The sequence below is a fragment of the Protopterus annectens genome, chromosome 12.part0, assembly GCF_019279795.1.
Source record: "Protopterus annectens isolate FY-2018-M chromosome 12.part0, PAN1.0, whole genome shotgun sequence".
NCBI lineage: Eukaryota > Metazoa > Chordata > Ceratodontiformes > Protopteridae > Protopterus > Protopterus annectens.
Genome location: NC_056746.1, coordinates 14,702,125 through 14,726,749, shown reverse-complemented (window position 1 = coordinate 14,726,749; position 24,625 = coordinate 14,702,125). Strand labels below are relative to the sequence as shown.

Here is a 24,625-nt window from a genome sequence, read left to right as displayed (position 1 = left end):
CCGCCTAAAGGGGCATTCAGTTGGGAAGTGCTTGGAAGTCTTAAAAGCAAGTCATTGAGATGGTTTTCCATGGGGGGAGTTTTGCTGCTCCCAGGTTTGGGTGCAGAAACCCCCCACTGCCTAGTCTTGTGTCCCCCTTGGGACTAGAACCTGGGTTTTCTGCTGTGTCTGGGTTTGGCTTGAGAAGACCTGGAAGGGGCTGGAAAGGACCAATTTTTAGATGGCCAGTGCCTACTAAATCTAGGAGGCTGAACTTGTAAGAAATCTTTAACAGTTTGCATAAATTTAGCTTTATCTTCCATCTTTTTAAGAACTTCCTCAGCCTTGTTGCCAAACAGGCGGTCCTGATTTAAGGGAGCATCCAACAATTTAGCTTTAACATGATCTTGCAAAGATTGCTCCTTAAGCCAAGCATGCCTTCTGAGCACAGACCCAAGTAACAGCAGCCCTGCAAGAGGCCTCTAATTAATCAAAACCACATTGCAAAGTATGTTTTCCAACCTGTTCAGCAGAATGCATTAAATCCTGTAATTTTTTATTTTCAGCACAGTCAGGCATTAACATAATTTTCTGTTTAAGCAATCCAGTAACATGTTGTTGATATTTTAACATATGAAACTGGCAGTTTAAAGCCCTAATGGCCAAGGTTGCAGAAGTGTAAACTTTCTTACATAATCAATCTAGCGCCCTAGAGTCTCTATCAGAGGGGGTAGGATTTTTAGCAGTAGAAGCCTTAATGCACTTGGGTCCCTGTGAAACAGTCTCTGGATCCGCAATAGGATTTTTAAAAAGGAACTTGAGAATCAGGAACCCTGTAATATCAGTCAGGTTTTCTGGGAGCAAGAGGCAAAGAATCAGAGGATAAACTAGATTCTGAAAAGGCATCATCAACAATGTCTAGTACAGGAGGTATAGCTAAAGGCCTATGCTGAGGCAGGAGTAAAATATCCCTAAGCCTCTTTTTAGAATCAGAAAAATCCTGGCTTTCCCAGTGGAAATGCTCCCTTACAGTATGCAAGGTTTCACCAAAAGAAAAATCCTCTGGAGGGGAAGCAGATGGAATAGAGTCCTCTGCATCGGAATCCTGATAAGCAGATAAGGGCAAATCCAGATCATCAGAAGAATCAAAAAAAAATCAGAATCCTGTTCAGAAGATTCATAAACAACTTCAGCCCTAGGTCTCTTAGAAGGGGGAGGTTGGCTTCCCCTGATTAGAGTTATAAGATCTTCAGTCATTCTTATCATTTGTTTTTAGGCATAGAGGCCTAAGCATGCGGCCTGGGCTTTGGTTTCTTAGGCATGGTTTGAGATTTTGGCCTAAATGAAAAAGGAGGCTTCGGTTTAATATGCAAGTCCATAGGCCTGAATACACGCTCAGAAGCCAATGCCTGCACAGCAGCTCCGGACCCATCCAAGCTAGAGAAATCTGCAGGTTCCACAGTTGAAGCATCTCGCGGCATACCGGACTCCGAATGAGTCTCATTAGAGGCCTGCGAGTCAGAAGTAGTGGGTATCAGGGGCTGCGAAAGCGCCTCACTGAGTACTGGCGAACTGGCGAATGGCTTAGGAGAAGTGTCGTCAGCAGCTTTGGACCTCGGCGGCCTGTCTTTATCTTTGCGTTTTTTCGGAATCCCTGTAGTCGGAAGGCTAACCGCCGACATTTCTGGATAATTAAACCGAGAACCAAAATATTTAAAAGCGAAAATATATAGACAATGGATAGTGCACTGTTTAAATAAAGCACAAAACCGACAGCAAGGCACGTTGTGGTCAGGGCCTAGGCAAGGAATACAGTACGAATGAAAATCTTTGTGAGGTATTTGCTTTCCACAACTAATGCAATTATTAACTTTTACTGACATCAGTAAGGAGCAAGAAAAAGTTTCCCCAATGGGGTACTTAGCTTTAGTTGAAGACTTCGGTTCTGAAACTTGAAAATGAAAATTTCAGGAGTCGGCCGACCATCACTTGCAAACTGCTTCTGCTTCGGGCACCACACAGCAAGAAAGACTGATGTAAAGGCATTGACTGCATGTTTTATAACCCTGACGACCTGATGTCATGGAAAATGGGACAGCAACCAACGTAGGACACAAGTCTTTGTTAATCAAGCCGACTGAGGGCTACTGCAAAGCAGACAACCCAAATGTAATGAACAGTGAAACATGAAGAACATCTATGTCCACAAATAGGTAGTGGCAAGAACTTTGACAGCCATGTGTCCACAGTGGTGAGGGAAGTCCTACGTGGCACAACTTATAAGTAAAGGTATGGCATCCAGATTCAAGAAACTTACAGTCCCCACTGTACTCAGCCTTCATTAGACCAATAATTGAGTACAATGTGCCATTTGGCATGTACTTGACTAGACACAGCAGCTGGAGTTATCTCTGGGGTACATCACAAAGAAAATATAGGGTGTAAACAACATGTTCTATGTGGAGAGACTAAAATCCCCATCCCTTTCCTCTGTTTCCTTCTGAATATTAAGGGGTGGTCTATGCCTGACCTACAAAGGCACTCACAAATCCAGCCCAGATGGAGTTCCTACACATCTGCAAGTCAAACAGCACTAGGGTCACCTGATCTAAACTTAGACTTGTTTGGACCAATGGATAGGGAATCACAAATTCACACCTGGGGTAGTACTTATGTCCCTTATGGACAGGAGCAATCTGCAAAATAGAAAAGGAACATGCACAAATACATCCCATCCTCTTGCCCACAAGGGCCACATATTGGGTAAAATCACATTAGATTGGCTAGGCATCTAAGGGATCTTAAGCCGTTAGCCTAGTAATCTCCTATAAACCTATAAGTCTCCCCTACGATGCAGGAAACCCATAACATGTACTTAAGCTTATAGGAAACACTTGCCATCCAACCCAACAACATATTTATGGCTGATATTAATTACACTGGTAGTAACTGGAAATCATATACCACACCAAACGTGCAGACACAGAGATTCCTGGATTTTGTAAACACCAACTCCCTGGAGCAGATTGTCAACACACTGAACAGGGGCACAAACATACTGGATATGGTCCTCACCAACACTGGAGAGCTTTACACACCCCTACATTAATGTCCTCTCTGGTAAGGTCAGACAACAAAACAGTCTCGTTTGAATTAAAAAATAAAACCCGGAAATGCAGCTAATCCTGGAATGTTCAGGCACTACTCAAAGGCTAATGTCCTACTATTAAGTGATATCTTGGCAAAAATTTTCAAGCTCTCTAAACCCTGACAACACTGCCGTTTACAGAGAATTGCTCAATGAGATCCTTTAAAAACATGTTAACTCATTACAGCCTGGTGATGCCTCCAGGTGTTTCTGCAGTTACATCGTACTGACGCCTCTAGGTGTCATATACTGCTCGTTACATATTTGCATTAATAATTCCAAAACCATGCTACATACAAAGTATTAAAAGTTTTACTCTTAAAGTTTACATAAAGGCAAGCATAACTGTATTGATAGTTGATCTCTGTGCAGCACAGATAAATATATTGTTTTGTATATTTGTTTATATTGTCATAAAACTTCATGTTTTGTTAATACTTTGCTGAAATACTGTAATTCGTGTACAAAATATTATACATTTAATAGTTTCTGTGTTTACTGTGACTTAAAAAAAATCCAATTTTAGACCTAGAGTCTACAAAATACCATCAGTATAAAAAATAATTTGTGCTGAAGAGTTTAACATTTACAGTTTTGTACTAATCCCTATGGTTCCAAAGATATGAACATTTGTTTGAAGTATGAGAGATACAGTTTGATTTTATAAAAAAAAGCTTCAGTTACTCCCATTGGAAGTTACAGTGCAAACCTCCAGAGCTCCATTGGAAATAATGAGTTAATAGTTGTATAAAGGCAGCTATGCCCACTAGGAATAACTACAGAACTAACTCAAAAAAACAAGCCACCCTGGTGGAATCACATCAATAGGATGTATAACCGAAGGAAGAAAATCGTGACAAAAATTAGGAGATGTAGCACCCAGCAGGATAAAAGTGCTCTCAAACTAAATCAGCAACTCGCACGAAAAAGTCTACCAAAACTAAATTTTAATTAAATTGGGCCTCACAGGCCAAGGACGACCCAAAAGGCATTCTTTAGTTATGTCTGCAGCCTCAAAGACAATACACAATTGTGTGCAGAACTCAACCATCGTTAATGCAGCCACCTATGCTGAGCCAGAAGATATAGCAAACAAACTCAGCTCTAACTTTACCCATCTGTCCCCCATCATCCCCTCAGAAAATACCATCAAATACAACTCCCCCTGCTATCACTAGGAAATAGGTCCTCAGTGCTCTCTAAGGCCAGGAGCACTGCATCAATGGGCCAGTATCACAGGCTGCCTTCTAAATAGTGAGAAACATGACATATCAGGCCCTCTAGAATCACTATAACTGTAGCATCCAAATTGGTTTCATGACTCATGAATGGACAACAGCAACCATCATCCCTTTGCACAAAGGCGGGATGTCTATAGACCCTGGAAACTACAGATCCACAAGTCTCACCAAAGTCATAGAAGGAATCATGGAAATTAACAACAATGACATAGGAAACCTCTAGATACTGCACCCAAGCCAGTCTGGTTTAGCCAAGGGCAAGTCATGCCTACTCAACCTCGTGTACTTCTTTGAGAAAGACACCAATGTAATGGATGAGAGCAAAATGGTTCACAATGCCTATCTTGACCCCACCAAGGCATGTGACAATACCCCACTCATGTACTGTTGACAAACTCAAGAGGTTAGGTATAAACGCCTATATCACCTGGCTCACAGACAAGATGCCAGAAGTTAGAATTAGAGAGTTCATCTCTACAAAGAGGCCAGTCACCAGCACAGTCTCTCAGGGATAGGTCCTGGGACTGCTCCTTTTTGGTATCTACTTCTCTGAAGTGAAAGCCAATATCAAGGGCCCCTGGCTGACCAAATTTGCAGAAACTTGCAAATTATCAGCAGTCATAGAATTCCCCCACTGACACTAATGTTCCCCAAGGGCTGCAACAGACAAACAACTGGTGTCAGAGCCATGGACTAAAACTAATTACCAAGAAATGCATAATAGTATGCATCCCTGATAACTATCATATTGACAACACAACTCTAAAAGTTGACCCAGTAGTTACGGACTTAGGAACACACTAAGACAGTAATCTAGCCTTTGACCATCACATGTCTATGGCAGTGAGAAAATCATTCTATGTTGTGTGATGTACAAAGGAAAGCTTGGCATCTAGGTCCAAGGAGGTTATAGATCCGCTGTATTTGGCATTCATAAGGCATGTCATTGAGTACAATGCCCCCTTTGGTATGTACCTAACAAGGTACAACCCACAATTACAATGTCCATAGAGGTTTCTCACTAAAAGAACACAGGGTATAAATAACGTCTCCTATGTAAACTGTCCCATAGGTTCACAGGTTCATAGAAAGGTACTAGGCTATCAGCCCAAGGGTCTACGTAAGTCTAGCCAACAAGGTTCCCTGGCTTGCCACAGTCAAGCAGAGACACAGAAGTGATCCCCGGGGTGTATTTCCTATTTCCCATCCACTCATCAAAATTTTTCTTGAAGAGTGCTAATTTAGAACTTTGCTTGACATAGATGGGTAGCCTGTTCCAGAATATGGGAAGTATCTGGGACAGGAATCTATCCCTCCAGCATGTCCTGTTTATTGTGGTGACAAGGTTTAGGTCCCTAGAGCATGTAGCTTGGAGGGATTGGGATTTCTTTAGGTGTAGCATGTCCAACAGCTCTGGGTTTGACATAGCTTTACATGTTAGGCAGAGATCACCTCAGAGTAGGCAATATGCTACAGAGTAAAGCTGGAGTTTTTTGAGATGGTCAGTGTAGGGCATTTGTTTGAGGCCAGTAATCCTGTTTGTGAGGTACTTCTGTGGCCTTTCCAGCTGCTGCACATGTCTTGTCAGGTACATTCCAAAAGGGGCATTGTACTCTATAATGGGTCTAATGAGTGTCGAGTAGAGGGGAACAACGACCTCTTTTTTCCTGAATGAGAACTCTTTTATGATGAGATGCGCCACGTAGAAGGACTTCCTGACTACTGTGGCAATGTCACTATCAAAGGAGAGACTACTGTCCACCTGGGTCCCAAGGTCTTATCACACATTCGGTGTTTAGTAGATTGCTGCCTATGTGGTAGTTCATAGGTACAGAGTTTTTACCAAAGGGGATGACACTGCACTTTTTGGCACTGAGCTTGAGGCCATGGCTCTGACACCAGGCATTTGTCTCAGCAAGGCCCTTCTGTAGGATTTCCACATCAGTTGGGGACTTGACTAGGGCTCCTAGTTTGCAGTCATCGGCGAACTTCGTTAGCCAGAGGTCTTCTGTGTTAGCCTGTACTTCAGAGAAGTAGATACCAAACAGGAGAGGTCCCAGGATGGAATCCTGTGGTACTCCACTTGTCACTGCTTTGAGGTCAGATTTGGAGTCTGCAACTTTTACAGTGTGGGTACTGTCAGTGAGCCAGCTGGCAACCCATCTTGTGACGTAGAGATTTACACCTAGTTTAGTGACTTTAGCTAAAATTCCAGAATGGGGGATAGTGTCGAAAGCCTTGGCGAAGTCAAGATAGGCTGTGTGAATCACCTTACCCTCATCTACGGCTTTGGTGACTACCTCAAAGAAGTTGATCAGGTACAGGAGGCATGATCTGCCTTTCACAAACCTGAACTGGGTGGGATCCAGAGTTTGGAGGTTAACAATGTCTTTGTTTGAGTTGCATGATGATACATTCCATGGCCTTGCAGACCAGGCTTGTCAGGCTAATAGGTTGATAGTTCCTGGGATCAGTGGTGGCTCCCCCTTTGTGGAGTGGGATAACTGTTGCTGTGCAGCATCCAGTGTGCACAAAGCCTGATGCGAGGCTATTATTGAACATGGTGCTTAAGTGAGGAGTCAGTTCATTCTGAAGTTCGTGTAAAACGCAGCCTGGGATGTTGTCCGGTCCCCATGGATGCTGTGTTTTTGGCTTTAGAGAGTGCAGCTTTTACCTGCGTAATTGTGATTACAGGGACTCTGCATTCTTCCTGTATAGATATGGGCCCTTTAGAGGGTAAGAGGGGGGTAAAGTTAGCACTGCAACTATCTGCCAGGATGTTGGTAATATCAGTTGGTTCTGTAATTTTTGCGCCATTGTGCTGTAACTCAGAGCAGATGTGGGTGTTGCCATCGAGATTCCTGACATAGCTATAGAATGCTTTGTGGTTGTCCTTAGAATTAGAGTCAATTTTGTTTTTGTAGATAGCTTTGGAGGATCTTATAAGGGATCTCAGCTTCTTACTGAGGCTGTCTACTACAAGCTGTTGAAGGGGGGGGGATCTATGCCTGGCAAACAAGGCATCATCAAATCCCAATCTGATGAACCTCCTGCATATCCACAAAACGAACAGCATCAGAATTTCCCATTCTAAAGACTTAAACCTTACCTGTGACATAAACAGGACCTGCTGGCTACACAGGTATGTATCCCAGAGACTGCCTCATCTATGGAACAGGCACCATCCCATCCATGTGAAGCAGAGTTTCTCCCTAACCCAATTCAAGTATAACTTGGACAACTGGATGGAGAGGCGGAAATTCACCCCTGGTTTGGCACCTATAACTTTAATGGACACAGCCTGTAAATGGTTCATCTTCCAAGTACCTGCTTGTAAATGTTAACTTTCAAAGATCCTGCTTATGCTTAACAAGTGTACCAGAACTTGTCAGAGATTTGGGATGCATGACTAGGAATAAAATGGCCCTAGTGGTCAGTAGCCTAGTAAACCCCAACGAACCTATGAATATTTGCATGTCCTTTCTCTCATGAGCAATAACTGTACTTAGTCCTGTTAATCCTTCATTTCTTCCCCCATGCTCTTAATATGTCTAGCACCCTGAAGGGGTCCTTCTTCATGACTGCCTCACATTCATCAGTGCCTTTGAAGACATAAGGTCTGCAGTTTAAGCAGATTACACCAATATTTAACAAATCAGGTAGAACAACTACACCAGCATTAAATGGACTTCAATGTATCAAAATCTGAATTTGACTTAGAAGTAAAACTAACTGCTACAAGTATAAATAACACGTACTATCCGAAAAGCCTAAAACAATTACAGCAATAAATAAATATCCTTACTAGTTGTAAAAAAAAAATCTGTGGGTCTCCACAGTTTTCCCTCTGCCTACAATTCCTAGTGTGTGTTAACATGGACCACCCCTCTACCTACAATTTCTAGTGTGTGTTAACATGGACCACCCCTCTGCCTACAATTCCTAGTGTGTGTTAACATGGAGCACTCCTCTGCCTACAATTCCTAGTGTGTGTTAACATGGAGCACCCCTCTGCCTACAATTCCTAGTGTGTGCTAACACGGACCACCCCTCTGCCTACAATTCCTAGTGTGTGTTAACATGGAGCAACCCTCTGCCTACAAATTCCTAGTGTGTATTAACATGGACCACCTCTCTGCCTACAATTCCTAGTGTGTGTTAACATGGAGCACCCCTCTGCCTACAATTCCTAGTGTGTGTTAACATGGCGCACCCCTCTGCCTACAATTCCTAGTGTGTGTTAACACAGACCACCCCTCTGCCTACAATTCCTAGTGTGTGTTAACATGGACCACCCCTCTGCCTACAATTCCTAGTGTGTGTTAACACGGACCACCCCTCTGCCTACAATTCCTAGTGTGTGTTAACACGGACCACCCCTCTGCCTACAATTCCTAGTGTGTGTTAACACGGACCACCCCTCTGCCTACAATTCCTAGTGTGTGTTAACACGGACCACCCCTCTGCCTACAATTCCTAGTGTGTGTTAACATGGACCACCCCTCTGCCTACAATTCCTAGTGTGTGTTAACATGGACCACCCCCTCTGCCTACAATTCCTAGTGTGTGTTAACACGGACCACCCCTCTAATCCCACCATTCTTTTAATTAACATATAAAAAAACAAAGAAACACAACATGTCTTGAACAGCTTCCTCCTTGATGATTCCCAAGGTTCAGACAATATACCATCATGGTTTGTGAGGCATAGCTCAGACAGTATCACATCTCTCCTGCAAAATATCTGCAAAATGTTATGATAGCCATTAGGAAATCTGCTTCAGTAATCCCCTCCCTACATCCAAAATCAAATTCAACATATTTATAAGTACATTTTCAGAATACAAACAACAATACAGACTCTTTCATAAGGTAACAATGCTTCTGGAATGGTCCAACCACAACTATTACTCTTTGCTTAATAATATACTTCTCAATGTGGACAAGTATGACTCACCAGTGCAATATCTGCAAATTTAATAACAGCCTTAGATCTGGTAGTTCAGCCATTAATATATTACCACTTGCTGGCTGTAGATGCTAGTTTTAATGCATCCACTTGGTTCTTGAATTCTTCCATTGGTATTTTTTTTTTTTTAAGTCAGATCAGGTCTTCCTTTGCATACATCTCTTTAAGTAAAGATGTTCCAGAAGGTTCTGTTTTAGTACCTCTCCTAGTACTCATTTTCATACACATTCTTACCCTTGACATTCTCCAACTATACATTTTTCTTTACGCTGAAAACATGGTTCATTACAGGTCTTACTGCTCAATTTCAGAAATAAAACCCAACTAGAAAATTACCTTCATTGACTCACTAATTTATTTATAAATAAGAAATTACTTTTAAACACATCCAAAACTGAAACTATGAGTTTTGGGGCCACTCAAAAACTCTCTACTTTTCCCATAGGTGAGATATGTATTTGGCAACTAAAGCCATATCCAGCCCAAATGCATTCAAAAACTTGGCACCTAGAAAACACAACAAAGCCAAAACAAAACCCAGTAATCTTTTGCTTAAAGTACACATTAAAAACAGAAAAAAATGACTGGAACATATTTGTAACTAAATGACTTACAAAACTTTGAAATATATGAATACGCATAGCAAAGTTAAACGCTTCACTAAAATTATTCAAAAACAATGTGATACGCAAACAGGTGACAAGAAAATCTCTGAACTTATGATGCTGCTTACCTGGCTTGAAGTTCCAGCGATCGTTGTTTTCCTGACACCAAAAATGTCCGAGGTAAGTTCACATTGCTACTTTCTTTGAGCTATTAAAACAAAATCAGACATAACCTTTTAATTATTTTCCCATGTCATGCTACGCGATCAGACTTTTACTGTTCAGTCTAGGAAGCACAGCTGAGCTGTTTTTTTTTTTTTCTTTCTTTTAGGGAAAGGTTTTTAATAAGTTTAATTTCTGCATTCATTTTTACTGCATTGCCTTCTATGCTACCTGGAAGAAAAAGTCAAAATGAATTGAACTGTGTGTTGGTATGGTTCACGGCAACTAACAAACAGATCAATGCATGTGTTAGGTTTGCACTTCAATTTCTCCATGCAAAGCCCAGCGGTAAGTTCGTGGTCATATGTTACATTTTTTTGCTTCAAGCCAGAGACCAATGTAATCATCTGAAATGTCAGGAACTGATACAGTGAGTCCTAAAGCATGGAGACTCAATGGTCGAAATAATGGATTCACATATACTACGTCCGAGATGGCCACTTCTTGGAACATTCCCTTTTCTCAGACACATCAGTCTCACAGTTGGTATATGTAGGTTTGAGTGTGTGAGGGGTTCAAGGAGGATTTGTCCCTCCTTTGCAAAAAGCAAGTTAAAGGAGAAGAATGATGTTCAAGATTTGCTCTTTTCTACAGTTTCAACCTTTTTTTTTTTTTTGGTGTGCCAGCATTCGAAATATTTCAATAGGGGGCCTCAAACCACATATGGAGCAGATGGCCACAGGACAAACTATGGGTGAGCATTGAAAACTACAGCTCTAGGTTTACACTTCATAAGCCTGCTTTTTTTAAAGGAAAAGTCAGTCCCATTTGCAACCCCCTGTGCAAAAATGGGAAAAAGGGGTTGTGGATGGATGCGTTATACAAGATTTTCATGGCCACAACAAACAATGAACTGAGCTGAGGCTATATCCCAAAGAAAATTAACCGATCCATGCCACTGGATTTCTGAATAGTGTTGTGCTAGGAACACCATAAACTGCATCTCACAGTGCAGAATAGGGAAAAAACATCCAATGCCAGGTGCTATTCTCAAAATAAAACACTGTCAGAAATAGTTGGAATAAGTACGATGCTGAACACGAACACACACATATGCATGCACTTATTCCTGCTTCCTGTTCTCACAGCTTTGGCCGAGGGCATAGATGAACACCCACAGAGAAACACAGAGCACTTGTGAATTCACAGAGTACATTAAAATTAATGTACTTACCTCCATTCCATCTACATCAATCCTTGCCCGCACACTAAATTTCTGCCCAATGAGGCGCAACTTTGGAACACAGTACAATAAACGATCATTGAACTGCAACAAGAAAAGATACAGAAGAGGTTATACTTCTTGACTTTTATAGCTAACAGAGGAGGTTACACTTTATCACTTTCACAGTTGTCTATCATAGTACATAGATACTACAATGTACATCAGCTTGTCATATTGCCCTAAAATAGCCGTCTTTAGCAAAAGTTAACTGTATATCATTGCATCAAATATCCCAAGAATCATCACTATGCAGTAACCCACAGCACTTTTTCTCTCTTCTACCTGCCTTGAGCTTCAAGACTGGGTCGTGTTGCAGCTGACCTCTACAATTTATTCAGCAGTATACAGCAAATGTTCTTACAAGTCATTACAAAGCAATAATGCCTTACAAGAAAAGGCCTGAGATAAGCAGTGCTGAGTTGTACTGACTAAAGCTAATGATTATATTAGCTGTTATTCAACCTTTCCTTGTATTACATACAAAAGTGTCCTGTGAAGTTACCAGTATTAGGTATCGTTCCTGGCTTGTCCCATTCTTAGCAGAAAGTTTCAAGATATGGCCCTCCTTGATGAGCTCATTGGTGGGGCTAACAATATCTTCTTCTCCTCCTAGAAGTTCATACACTTTCAAGAGTTTGTGCATTCTCTCCTTTAAAAAAAAAAAAAAAAAAAATTAGAACTTTTCTTTTACCAGCCACCATGCACTGTTGGAGCACAATCTGTACTTAACCCACCTAATCAAGCTAAAATACTTGACTGTATTTCACCAGCAGTAAGAGTATCTCTCCTTGGAGTGAACTTTACAACAGTCATGAAGCTGGATAGTGTCAGTCGCCATCAAAACCTTTAACTACATGACATAAGGAGCTACTAAAACCCCCAAAGAACATCAGGAAATATTCTATCTGATACAATTCTACATGCATTTCATAAACTGCAAACTTCAAAAATGTAATCAGACAATTATTCATGCATTTCACTAACTGTAAATTTAACTCTCTCACTACTTAATGCTAATGAAATTTGGAAGGATATTACATCATTCTCCCCAAAGTGCAACTGCAAAATTGCTGTGCTCTTTGCTTACTCCTGTTCAGATCACAATCCTCAAAGCACCATCAAAACCCAGAGGTGTGGCTAGCTATCCTGATGCTCAGTGCAATCCCCTGATATGCAGGCAAAAAACAGGTTCCTTTCCCTGATTTCAGCTAAACTGATTGTGCCCCCAATACTTAACAGTCAGGGCATCTGCCCTGTTTGCCCCAACTTAGCTACACCTCTATCAGAACCAAACATATAGCTTCTGTGTTTTACACATACTTTGTAAAAGACAGACTTGCTGACATGCACTGATTAGGATTGTGACATTTCTGAATTTTTCTTGCACATCTAATTTTTTTTTCTAACTCATATGTCACAACATTCAAATGTGGTACTTGGGCCAGACTGACAGATTTTTGACCCTGCAGACACTGACAAACTGAATGATGGTTAAGCTTTAATAAGCAACCATCAAAGCCTGTTACCAGGAGATTAAAACACTTGTGTCAAAGAAGTGTTTTATAACCACTGTCAGGCAGCCAACATCAGGCATCCAGTTGTCTTACAAAATGTCCTCAGTAATTAATAAGGGGAAAAAAAGAGATATTGCATGCTTCTGGGACAAAATATTGTCACTTCACAACTGACGACCAATTAAACTGCATAAAATATAGAACACAGAGAAGATGCTTTGGTATAGCAAAAATGACAACGTTAGACAATGGAGAACCACACACACAGTTTTTTCCTGAAAACAAACGAACTTTATTGGTGAAAGAGAGAAAAAAAAATCTTAGGGCAAATTTGAGTCACTCTTCTCACAAAAATAAATGTAAAACAGGACTTCATACATTTCTTTTATAAATAAGATAATGCTGTTCTTTTTCAAGGCTCTAAATTGCTGGAAGTTCTAAATGAAAAGTCCCTCGCTAAGGTACATATGCAGCCACCAAATGCTACATTTCACAATAATTATTCCAATCCAAGCAAAATAATAAAGCAAAATATGATGAGGCAGTTGCTCCCAGGTCCAGCTATTTAATGGCTACAGACAAGTTTGGGAAATGGTAGCATAAATACACACATGAGATTCCAATATTTTTCACACATTTTCTCACAGCTCCCACAGAACACTAACAGTTACTAGGTTTTTCTTTCATGACAAACTAACAAGTACCGCTTTCTCTGTACGTCTGTCTCATGTTAGACACTTACTTAGTTTAAAATGAAGCTCCAACCTCATTCTTGCAGATGGATTCCTAGCAAACCCTTTCAGCTCCCTAAAGAGCCACCTACCATCAGAACGTCAGGCTATGTGAAGGCCAACAGGTCCAGCTGAAATATTTCCCATCTAACATTGAACTATGAAGTTCATCACACTACTCACTCTCAGCTCAGACGCACAGGGCCAAGCATCTGCTGCTGCCAGCATGGACTCGGGACAAGCAATATGCATACCATACTGTCTTCCTGGTTTATGTTAAACAGTCAACCTAAAAAGCTGCAATCTAGTGGTCAACCTGACATTTTTGACTTTGTGGTGATGCATCCAGGTAGGGGGACATGATCAGTCAGTAATTCAGATCTTCTTCCCAACAGAAAATATTTCAAAGTGGTTAGTACCCAGCTTGACTGGTCAGGCAACTCCATCTCCACTATGGTATAGCAGACCTCCCCCATGGGTTAAACTTCTTAATTAAGTAACAAACTGGATATTTTTACCATTTTGGTTTTATTTGTGATAAGATAGTCCCAGTGTCCCCAGTGACATCAATCTGTACTAGAAATTCTCTTAATGTATGGTGTAATCAATACAGAATTTGTTCACAAAGCAGTTTCCATGGCATTTACCTTTTTTTTTGTCTCACTTGCTCAGTTAACTTTAAGCAGTGATCAAGCCTTAATAAGACCCATTAAAGGACATACTAGTACGGCAGAACTAAAAGTATTTCCTTCAGCACTTAGCTAAACCTAAAAAGCTCTGACTTGCTTACTAGCTACTAGTCATGAGCATTTTTTTATGGCCTCAGCCCTTTTTCAACATGTGGTTTCACGACCCCTCAATGAATAACAAATTGAAAATGCCTGGCCTCTTCTATATTTCTGCTGCAGTTAGTGCAGTTAACCATTAATCCTAGTGTTCTGAGAGAACCTAAGATGATGCAGAACGTGGCTAGATGATTTCCCCAGTGCTAACACACACCATCTAAGTAGACGGCAGTATTAGTAGATACAGGGTTGCAATATTTTGTCCTTAATCTGTTGGTATGTGGCAGTCACCATGAAGGCCAAAGGGAGGAACCGTACATTGAAAGAGACCATTAGAGATGGAAAAAAGCCTCATCTTTCCTTGGCTCATTCTCTTAGGTGAATTTGCCAATAACCATTTGTGAAATCTACCATGGAAAGATATACTTATCCCAAACTTTGAACCAATTTGTCTACCTGAGACACTCGGTGGACATTGAACTTTGAGACTTTGTTCGGTCATTACAAAATCAAATGGTATTACCTGTTTTTTTGTACAAACATTATGGGACTGTTACAGGTGCTTTGTCATTATTTAATAACCCTCATTTTAATGCCTTTGTACCTCTTAGTTAACAGCTTCCCTATGGGCTTCTGGGATTCTACATGGTTTTATTCTTACCCAGTTTTCTGGTAGTGCATATCTGTCACAGAGCCAAACTGGTTTTGCTTGAACAATTTAAAATTTCTGGTGAGCTGAGGAAGTATCAGATACCAAGATCTTCAAGTTAGGATCAAGGGTTTGAGGGCTACACAAGGTCAGGTTTGCTCCAAGCACTTCTCAGTCTCTCCACATTTATATGGCTTTTACCCTTCAGGCTGTCTTAGCTTACAACTTACCTCCCTAACTGTTTCACTTATATCACTCATCTCCAGAATAGCAAGCCTTTCCTTTGACAAGTTTACTACAGCTGCACCTCTGTGTCTTCTGTGGTTGATTCATGTGTGCCCTTACAATAGGTTGAATAAAAGCCATCCTTTCTTGCATCTCAGACACCTCCTCAGTATTATTAAAGGGGTAGTTTCTTGCCCTCATATGTCTTTATCTGTATCTAGCATAAGATATCTCCCATAGAGGAGTTCAGATAAAGTAACCCAATGTAGGACTAGGGTACCTTCCTGCAGGCAAACTTTAAATAAGGCCGCAAGGTGTTGCAAATCTTCCCTTCTTTGTCCATTACACACCTAACATGTTTTAGGGTTTTACTCATGCTTTTTACCAGCCCATATCGGTTTAAGGATGGTATAAATAAGCCCTGGCATTTAGAGGAACAGTCACAAATCGGTCAAAGGCGATGAAACTCTTGGTCAACAGAATCTTTTCCCTAGATTTTTCTACTCCCAATGGTCCCCACCAAGATTTGGCCATGCACAGACTTTAAGATGGTGTCTTAGAAATGCTGAGATACCAGGAGTAGTTTGATAACATTCTCTCTTCTGTTGTTAACCCTACAGAAAAGTCCATTTGCAGTTTTAAAGCATGCATATGCATGGGATAAGTCCGTGGAAGCACCATCTCCACTCACTACCCCGATATTCTTTCTAATATCGCTTAATGTGGGATCTTCCCACTGTTCTACTTTTAAAGGCAAGATGAACCACATTCAAGTCTATCAGCACCTCGGATCTTAATTCTGTTGGACTGATATCCTTTCCTATGATGGTAGGCTGGGTGGTTTTTGGGTTTGTATGCCCCTTGACTTCAAGGTCCATTTGTAAAAAAGGTAGATTCCCCCTGCACCATGTGTGTTCTTGGGACTCCTCTTATAGTCTTACCAACATATTGAAGAACTGTGGAAACTTTCTTCTCAGTATTGCATGCTTTCAAGTGACATATGAATTTCAAGGGGTAGTCCCTTCTCTCACATTCAAATTCTAACTCTTATAGTTCCTTCTGTCACATTCATACACTAACTCTTACTTACCTGACTGGGTTTGCTTTTATGTTGGGAATCAGAATTTTAGTAGTGCTACTCTATTCCCTGACTAAAACAATTTGTGTAAGGATTTACCAACCACTGACACAGCATATTTCTGAAGGACTCATCTAACACAGACTGATTCAATGTTGTTGTCTTTCGGCTTTTCCCGGTTAGGGGTCGCTACAGCAGAACTCTGGTCCGCTAATGACTGGCAGTAGATTTTCATGGTGCTGAGTTGCCAGCTCGACGCCCAACCTTCAACGAAGGCACACCCATTCACGCATGTAACAAATTTAAACAGACTGCTCTTTTACTTGCATGCTTTCACAGCGCACTACCATAGCACTGTTTTTGGCCAGATGTGCAAACTGATAACATTTATAAAATAAACTCACAACAGTAGTGTTACTACAGTTGCCATAGATTGCCAATTGTTGGATGAATTACCCTTTTATGACTATGTAAATACCACTATCATACTTAGAAGTAATGCTGTACATTATTATTACTACCATCTTACCAATAGGTGCTGTACTGTTTATAAATTCTTACAAAGAAGGGGAATTTAAGTTGGTAGGGGATTTCTGCCATTTTATCTTTTGTTCTTACAAAATGCTGATTTAATGACGGTGTATTCTTTATGTACAGTACTACTCTGCAATGAATGCATATTTTTATGCTCAAGGTCCTGATATCCTTAACATTTCTTCTCAGAAATGCAGTCGACTACTTTGTTCTTAAGTAGAGATAGTTTCTCTATTTATTTATAAGTACTTACACGGGTATTTTTATGTACTGTATTTTATTCTCCAGTATAGCTTTCTGTATTAGTTGCATCACTGTGTGCTTTAATTTATGAAGCCTGTACTATGTTTTTGCAGTGTTAAATCATGCAGATTATCAGTCCACCCTTCAAACTCACTTCATGCACAAAAAAGAAAAAAAAAAGCTTCTGCAAAATCCTCTTCTCCAACTGGAACTACCACTTACTATCTAACTCAGGGATATAACCAAGTACCACATTCAGGAAAACAATTGCAAATCATGTAGAACACCTTAAAATATCACACAAACATACCTGCTTTCTAGACCAGGGTAACTCCTTCATTCACCTCGTAACTGCACAAGCTTCTGTCTACATATATAACTAATGGAAACACCACCTCCTCTAGAGGGAATGCTATCACTGAAAATATGTACATTTCCTATAGGTTCCTATCATAGCATCTCCTACTAGTTATGCTGCAGTTAACTCTATAACTTTAGGTAACGTTAGGTCACAGATGTTACTTAATAGTTTTGTCAGTGTTTTTCGAGTCAGACCTACACTGGCTAATGGTGTGTTTATTACGGCAGCTTCCCACAAAGCACTTATTTTGTTCTGAGCAACAGCACTTCAATTCGAGCAGCAGACTAAGGGAGTGGGCTGTTTTTTTTCTCTCTCTGTAACTGAAGAGCTGGAACTGCAAGGAATGGATATTGGTGTGGAGTGCCAGACTGGGGTACGGTGCCATTTATTTTTTATTTATTTATTTATATATATATATAATTTTTTTTATTTTAACTTCAGTGGAAGAACTGAGGGGGCAGGGTGCCAGATCTGATACAACATCCTTCTATATCTTTCACAAAGCACAAGTGCTGCTTCAATGCCACCTCGAAATAATCATGTTAATCACACACAGGCCCATCTGACCACTGCTAGCCTTCAGACAGTCAGGTTCCCACAACTACCTGTTCCTTTTCATAATACCTTAGAAATTCTTATATTGGCCTAGGTTTGATTCTGGCACTGGTAAAATCTTCACCACTACAAATCCTTTGCAAAGCCTATTCATTCTACCATCTTGAATATTCATAAAAGTCCATCAAATCAATCTCTTCTACACCTTCCAAAACTCTAAAAAACTCAAATTTCTCATGCTTGGTTTATTTTCCATTCTAGTCGGTTATTAGTTCACTTGTGCAACTTGATCTGAACTTGTTAATCATCTTCCTATTCATCACTGATGGGTTTGGTTCAGAGCCCTCGGAACCGAGTCAGCCTTATACCAAGCTTGCGTGCACCAGAAAACTCTCGAGCTAAGCTGCTACCCACAATGCCCTTTGCTCAGTTACCTCAGATCTTGTTTGCCGCACAGCCATATAGCAGCGTTTCACCGAGTTCTCTAGCTAAGTGATTTTTCTGATATAGTTACAAGTTTTTGTAAAAGTTTTTTCCTGTTTATAGTCCATTCTTGATATCTATATTGTTTCAGCTCTACCCACAAGTATCTGTTTCTTACCATTGTTGGTATTTTCTAACTTTCTACCCTTGCGGTATGCTGTTACCATTGTTGGTATTTCTTCTCTTTCTTCTTCATTCCCTCCACTTTCCTCACTCTTTCCTTTTTGCGTGAAATTGTGTTCTGGGATTTCTGAAAAGAAGGGAACTACGGGGTTTAAACACTGCTCTTCTTGCAGTGGTAAACTGCCGAATAGTGACCTCCATGAAGAGTGTGTGTACTGTTTGGGGGTTCCGCATTTGTCTGTGAAACCCCCGTGTGATATTTGTGCTAGCTTCGGTCAGCAGATGCTGAATGAACATTGTAACAAACTGATTTTGAACGGCCTACTTGTTTAGCCTTTTTTGGAGGCTATTTCTGAGATGGACGTCTCATCCCCTCCTTCTGTGGGCAAGAAACGTCCTTGCTTGGACCCCACTTCACCGGCTGGTAACAGAGGTAAAAGTCATAAACACAAGGCCCATAAGCCTCCTTACAGCACCGTTCCACCTTCTTGGTTCCGACTACTACATACGCTCCGAGCTTGAGCTAGGCTCCAGCGAAGCTTACCGAGGTCGCCTCGTTGGCACCTACCCCGGCACTAATGTCTACGGTGCTGTTTACTGCCTTGGTTCTGATCAGCTTATCTGTTTCTGTCTCGGCACTGACATAACCAATTTCTGCTCCAATATTGGTTCTGACAATTACCTCGGAACCGTTTTTGTCATCCACCCCTGTTATAACCTCAGCTCTGAGCCCGTTCATGGCTCCAACCATACCGTTGTTGCCAGTTTCGAAATTGGAATCATCTGTGCCATTCTGTGATTCACCACGGACCCGATACTCATCGACTGTGGACCCGTTTTTGCCAGACAAGCCTGCAGCCCCTTTTTGGACCGACCTGATTCCCCCTCAGGGACATCGGTGAGATCTACCAGGAGCCTTTCCGAATTGGATGCGGTGCACCTTTTTGGCCAGCTGCTGACCACCAGGGGGAATTTCAAATCTGCCTAGACGCTATCCCACTCCAGGCTTTGAGTCTATTACTCCAGCAACCCCTACTTACTCTCCTCCTTTGGCTCCCTCGGTTCCAAGGCTCATTTATCCAACTTTTTCTAGAGGACTACCGCTCCGAGTCTGCTTGAGGCTCCATCCCCAGGGGTGGACCATCTGGAGCGAGGTGTGACCCTGGTTCCGATTTTGTCTTCTTCGGTTCTGGGCTCCCACTCCTCTTCAGGCGAGCACGCTTTCCGGGTGAAGGAGAGGGTGCCTCCTCCTAGCAATCCTCTTCCGTTTGGTTATTCCCCCAGTTCCTTCTGAGCCACAGCTGTCAAAGGCCACCACCCCCACAAGGACTCAGAGCACAAGGCCCAGGAAACCCCTATACAGGGTATTTCCCTTTCTGTGTCTTCTTTGGATACTCCCACCGAAGAACCCCCTCAGAAACAGATGTGTAAGAAGAAACACATGGACTCCCCAGAGGAGTCCCTCATGGAAGATACAGACTACGATGATGGGGAAGATCCCCACGGTCACCCCCTGATGATGTCTCCTTTGGAGACATCATGGAAATATTGAAACAGAGGGGTAACTGGAAGTCCTCCAACCCTTCCTCGGAGGAATCCGTATTCCTGCAGGTCTTTCATTCTCGGCCCTCTATTTCTTGGGTGACCCCCACCTGCTGATGAGTTGGTTAAACTCATCGTGCAATGGGCATGGAAGACCCCTGACTCCATTGAGGCCATCCCCGGGAGATTAGATAAGGTACTCTCCCCCTCCAGAGGATCAACCCCATTGGTCTAGAGGTTTGCCAGTAGATACTATGGTGGTGGCGGCAGCCACGAAAAAGGACCTTGCAGAAGACAGTCCTGCTGTTCACCCGCCCAACAAAGAGTCCCGGGGCAGTGGACAGGTTAGGAAGTGAGTCTTTGTGTCAGTGATCTTTGCAGTTAGGTCTCTGAACTTTCTGGCACATTTTACGAGGCTCCAGAGAGATCTTATCTCTGAACTCTCCAGAACCCTCGCGGGCCAAGTATCAGATGGAGCATGAGATAACGTTGCTTCCCAACTTGCCACCCTAGAATCAATATCTAATTCATCCATGTGGTTGCTATCAAATGCAACCGAAGGAGCAGCTAGAGCTGCGGGTGCAGGCATAGCCATGAAACGCCACAACTGGATGCGCATTTGTGACCTTGCTGACTCCAAGTCTTCCTTTCTAAATGCCACTATCAAGCCATCAGCTCTGTTTGGTGCTAAGGTCAACAATACATTAGCCAGGTGCGAGCAAGATGGGAAGACCTTGTCTGCCATTGGCCTATGCTTTTCCAAACCTCAGCTTCCTTCTCCAGGAATCAGAAGAGCGGGAAGATGTGGCACAAGAAGTCTCAAGGTCCTTTCCAACATGCACATGGTGAGGACTCCTCCAGAGGCAGAGGGGGTTCCAATAATGGAAGACATCCCTTTCAGGGCAGAGGGGGTCCCCGGAACCAGGGCTCCAGAGATTCCTTCTCGGGTAGACCATATCAGCGCTCCTGAGGCACTGCCTGATTGCTTTCCTCTGGTTTTTCTCTGCACCAAGCTGCCTGGCTCTCCATTACAAATGATCATTGGGTGCAGAGAATCATTACCAGAGGCTACCACATTCCCCTAATAGCTTATCCAAGACCTCTGAAATCCCTTCCTGATGTTCCACCCAGTCAAAGGGAGGAGGCAGCTTCTGAAATACGAAAGCTATGTCAAAAACGAACCATCCAACAGGTCCCCCCAGATCATTGCGGATCAGGGTTCTACTAAAGATTCTTTTTGGTGCCAAAGAAAACAGGGGACTGGAGGCCCATTCTGGATCTCAGCCAACTAAACAAATCGGTAGTTCAGACCAAGTTCTGCATGGTCACGATTCAAACCATCCTTCCTTTTCTGCAGGACGGTGTGTGGATGTGCTCATTAGCTCTCCAGGATGCGTATTACCATATCAAGATGGACAAGCGCTCCAGGAGCCTCCTTCGCTTCCGGTTGGAAGCCAATCACTACCAATTCAGAGCCTTGCCTTTCGGTCTCTCAATGGCCCCCAGAGTGTCCACAAAATACCTTGCAGTGGTAACAACTCATCTGAGACTTCAGGGATTCCAGGTGTTTCTGTACCTAGATGATTGTCTCCTCTCCGCCCCACCAAATGTCTTCTGGTCAGGACCCTCCGCTATACCCTGGCTCTAGCTGAGTCACTAGGCATCACCATACACTGGGAGAAATCCAACCTTCAACCCTCACAACAACTGGAATTCATAGGGGCAATATTCAACACCCAGTCATGTCTGATCTCACTTCCTCTCCACAGACTTCAGAGACTAAGGGCACAAGTTCAAGTGATACTCTGTTGAAGAAAGGTGTCTGCAAGGGAAGCCCTCCAAGCCTTGGGATCTATGGCTGCAGCCATCCCTATAGTTCCCTTAGCCAGACTACACATGAGATTACTACAATGGCTCCTTCAGGCACAGTGGATACCCAATCTTCACCCCCTGAGCTCACAGATTCTCATCACCAACACTTGCAAACTAGATCTCTTCTGGTGGAGGAGTACAGATGAAAATCTTTGGTGTTGCTCTTTCCAGTCTCCCCAGCCCAGTGCCATGGTGACCACGGATGCTTCCCTGATTGGGTGGGAGGGACACTTCCACGGAAAGTCAGTCCAAGGCACGTGGTCCAATGCAGAGGTCAACTTGCATATCAATGTCCTGGAGTTAAGAGCGGTGCTATTGGCATTGTAAGCTTTTCATCCACTCCTTCCATCCGGAATGACTGCTGTCCAGTTGGACGGCATGTCCATGGTCTGGTACATAAACAAACAGGGAGGGACCAAATCTTACCCCCTATGTCATGAAGCCATGAGAATCTGGCAGTGGGCGACAGCTTCCAACCGCTTTCTGATCGCAACGCATATCCTGGGGAGCTCCAACGTGATTGCGGACAGGCTAAGCAGATGCATTCTTTATCCTCACAAGTGGTCTCTCAACCAGAGTGTGGCGGTGGACATTTTCAGTCATTGGGGCCAGCCATGCTGTAACCTTTTCGCCTCTCCCTCAAACACAAAATGCAGCAGCTACTTTGCCTTCTTTCTCCCTCTCGGGGAGTCACCGAGAGATGCTTTGACTCACGGTTGGCCCACGGGTCTCCTTTATACTTATCCTCCAATTCCTCTGATCACCCTTGTTCTAAGGAAAACTATTCAGTTGAGAAGCAGAGTGATCCTCATTGCCCCGTTCTGGCCTCAAGTGTGGCTTCCCTTCCTTTGACCTCATCTGTTGCAACCTCCTTGGATCCTAGACACTCGTCAAGACCTCATACCTCACCCACAAGGGCGGACTCCCCCGAATCTGTCCACTCTCAAGCTGACAAGCTTGGTTTCTCCCCTTTTGTTAGTTGCCAGGCAGGAAACCCTCTCTTCACCCGTAAGTGATATTATCCTGGCCTCTCATAAACCATCCACCAGGAAACTTTACAGGGACAAATGGAAAAGATTCTCAATTTGGTCACATAATCAGAAAATAGACCCATTCTCAGCCTCTGTAACCACTATTCTTCATTATCTGGCTGAACTGTTTGACAATGGGGCCTCAGCTTCCACCATTCGAGTCCATCTAGCAGCCATTTCCAACTTCCATAATGAGTCAGATGGAGTGTCACTTACTTCCTCTCACCTTTGCAAGACCTTCCTCAACGGTATTTTCCTCAGCAGGCCTCCCATCAGACAGCCAGTGGAGGCATGGAATCTCTCCTGGGTTCTGCAGTCTCTTTCTCTGCCCCCTTTTGAGCCAGCTGCGACATGTGATCTAAAATTCCGGTCATGGAAATCCTTATTTCTGGTGGCTATAACTTCAGCCAGAAGAATTTTTGAATTACAAGCATTATGTATAAAGAGCCCTTATCTGATCTTTAAGGACAGAGTATCACTTCGTGCTAACCCATCCTTTCTCCCCCCAAAGTGGTTTCTGATTTTTCGATTAACCAGTCCACTGAGCTCCCTGTGTTCTTCCCAAATTACTCTAACAAGGGAGAATACTGCCTACATTCCTTAGATGTTCACAGACAATTACGTTTCTATCTGGACAGAACTAAATCCTTTCACAAGTCAGACCAGCTTTTCATTTTCTTTGCATGTCCTAGAATGGGAGGCACAGTATCAAAAGTTACTTTGTCTAAATGGCTCAGGGATTGCATTGCCTTCACATATTAATTATGGAGGGATCTAAGCCTGGCCAAATCAAAGCTTACTCAACTAGGGCTATTGCAGCCTTCCACTCTAGGGCCACCATGGATGACATTTGTGAAGCTACCATTTGGGCTAAACCCCACACTTTTATCAAGCATTACAAAGTGGATCTGATTTCCAGGGGAAGAGCGGCCTTTGGGTCAATGGTTCTCAGGAATGTTCTTCCATAAGGGCCACCCATGTTCTCCAAGTAGCTGGGGACTCTGTCCCATCAGAGATGAATAGGAAGAAGATTAACAACTTCAGATAAAGACGTTATGTCTTACCATAACGTTCCATCTGAGTTGTTGATCTTCTTCCAGTCATCACACCCTCCCACTGTCCCACTTCTAAGGTTCCTGGCGGATCTTCTGGGTCTTTGTGGTGTATTAGGGTTTCTGCGCAGAGATGGCCTCTGACTTATTTCTTCTTCTATATGTTGCATGCAAACTCGATCTGAGGTAACTGAGCAAAGAGCATTGTGGGTAGCAGCTTAGCTCAAGAGTTTTTTGGAGCACGCAAGCTTGGTATAAGGCCGACTCGGTTCTGAGGGCTCAGAACCGAACCCATCAGTGATGATCGGAAGAAGATCAACAACTCAGATGGAACATTATGGTAAGACCTAACTTCTTTTTCACTTTCTCAACTGTCTTATCTTGAATCTGATAAATTTGGTGAGTAACAACCCCATGGCTGCTTGATGATCGTGCAAGAAATCTGCATCCTCCATTCA

General features: G+C 42.6%; 1 protein-coding gene across 1 annotated transcript in view; it reads right to left on the bottom strand.

The window, feature by feature from the left end:
* Nucleotides 1–24,625, bottom strand: part of FGD1 (FYVE, RhoGEF and PH domain containing 1) — an 854,635-nt gene that overhangs the window by 169,538 nt on the left and 660,472 nt on the right. Inside the window, exons 10-12 of the mRNA XM_044089056.1 lie at nucleotides 11,892–12,038; nucleotides 11,339–11,431; nucleotides 10,071–10,150 (exon numbers count right to left, since the gene is read on the bottom strand). Coding sequence (XP_043944991.1) covers nucleotides 10,071–10,150; nucleotides 11,339–11,431; nucleotides 11,892–12,038 — 320 coding nt within the window. The remainder of the gene's footprint in view (nucleotides 1–10,070; nucleotides 10,151–11,338; nucleotides 11,432–11,891; nucleotides 12,039–24,625) is intronic.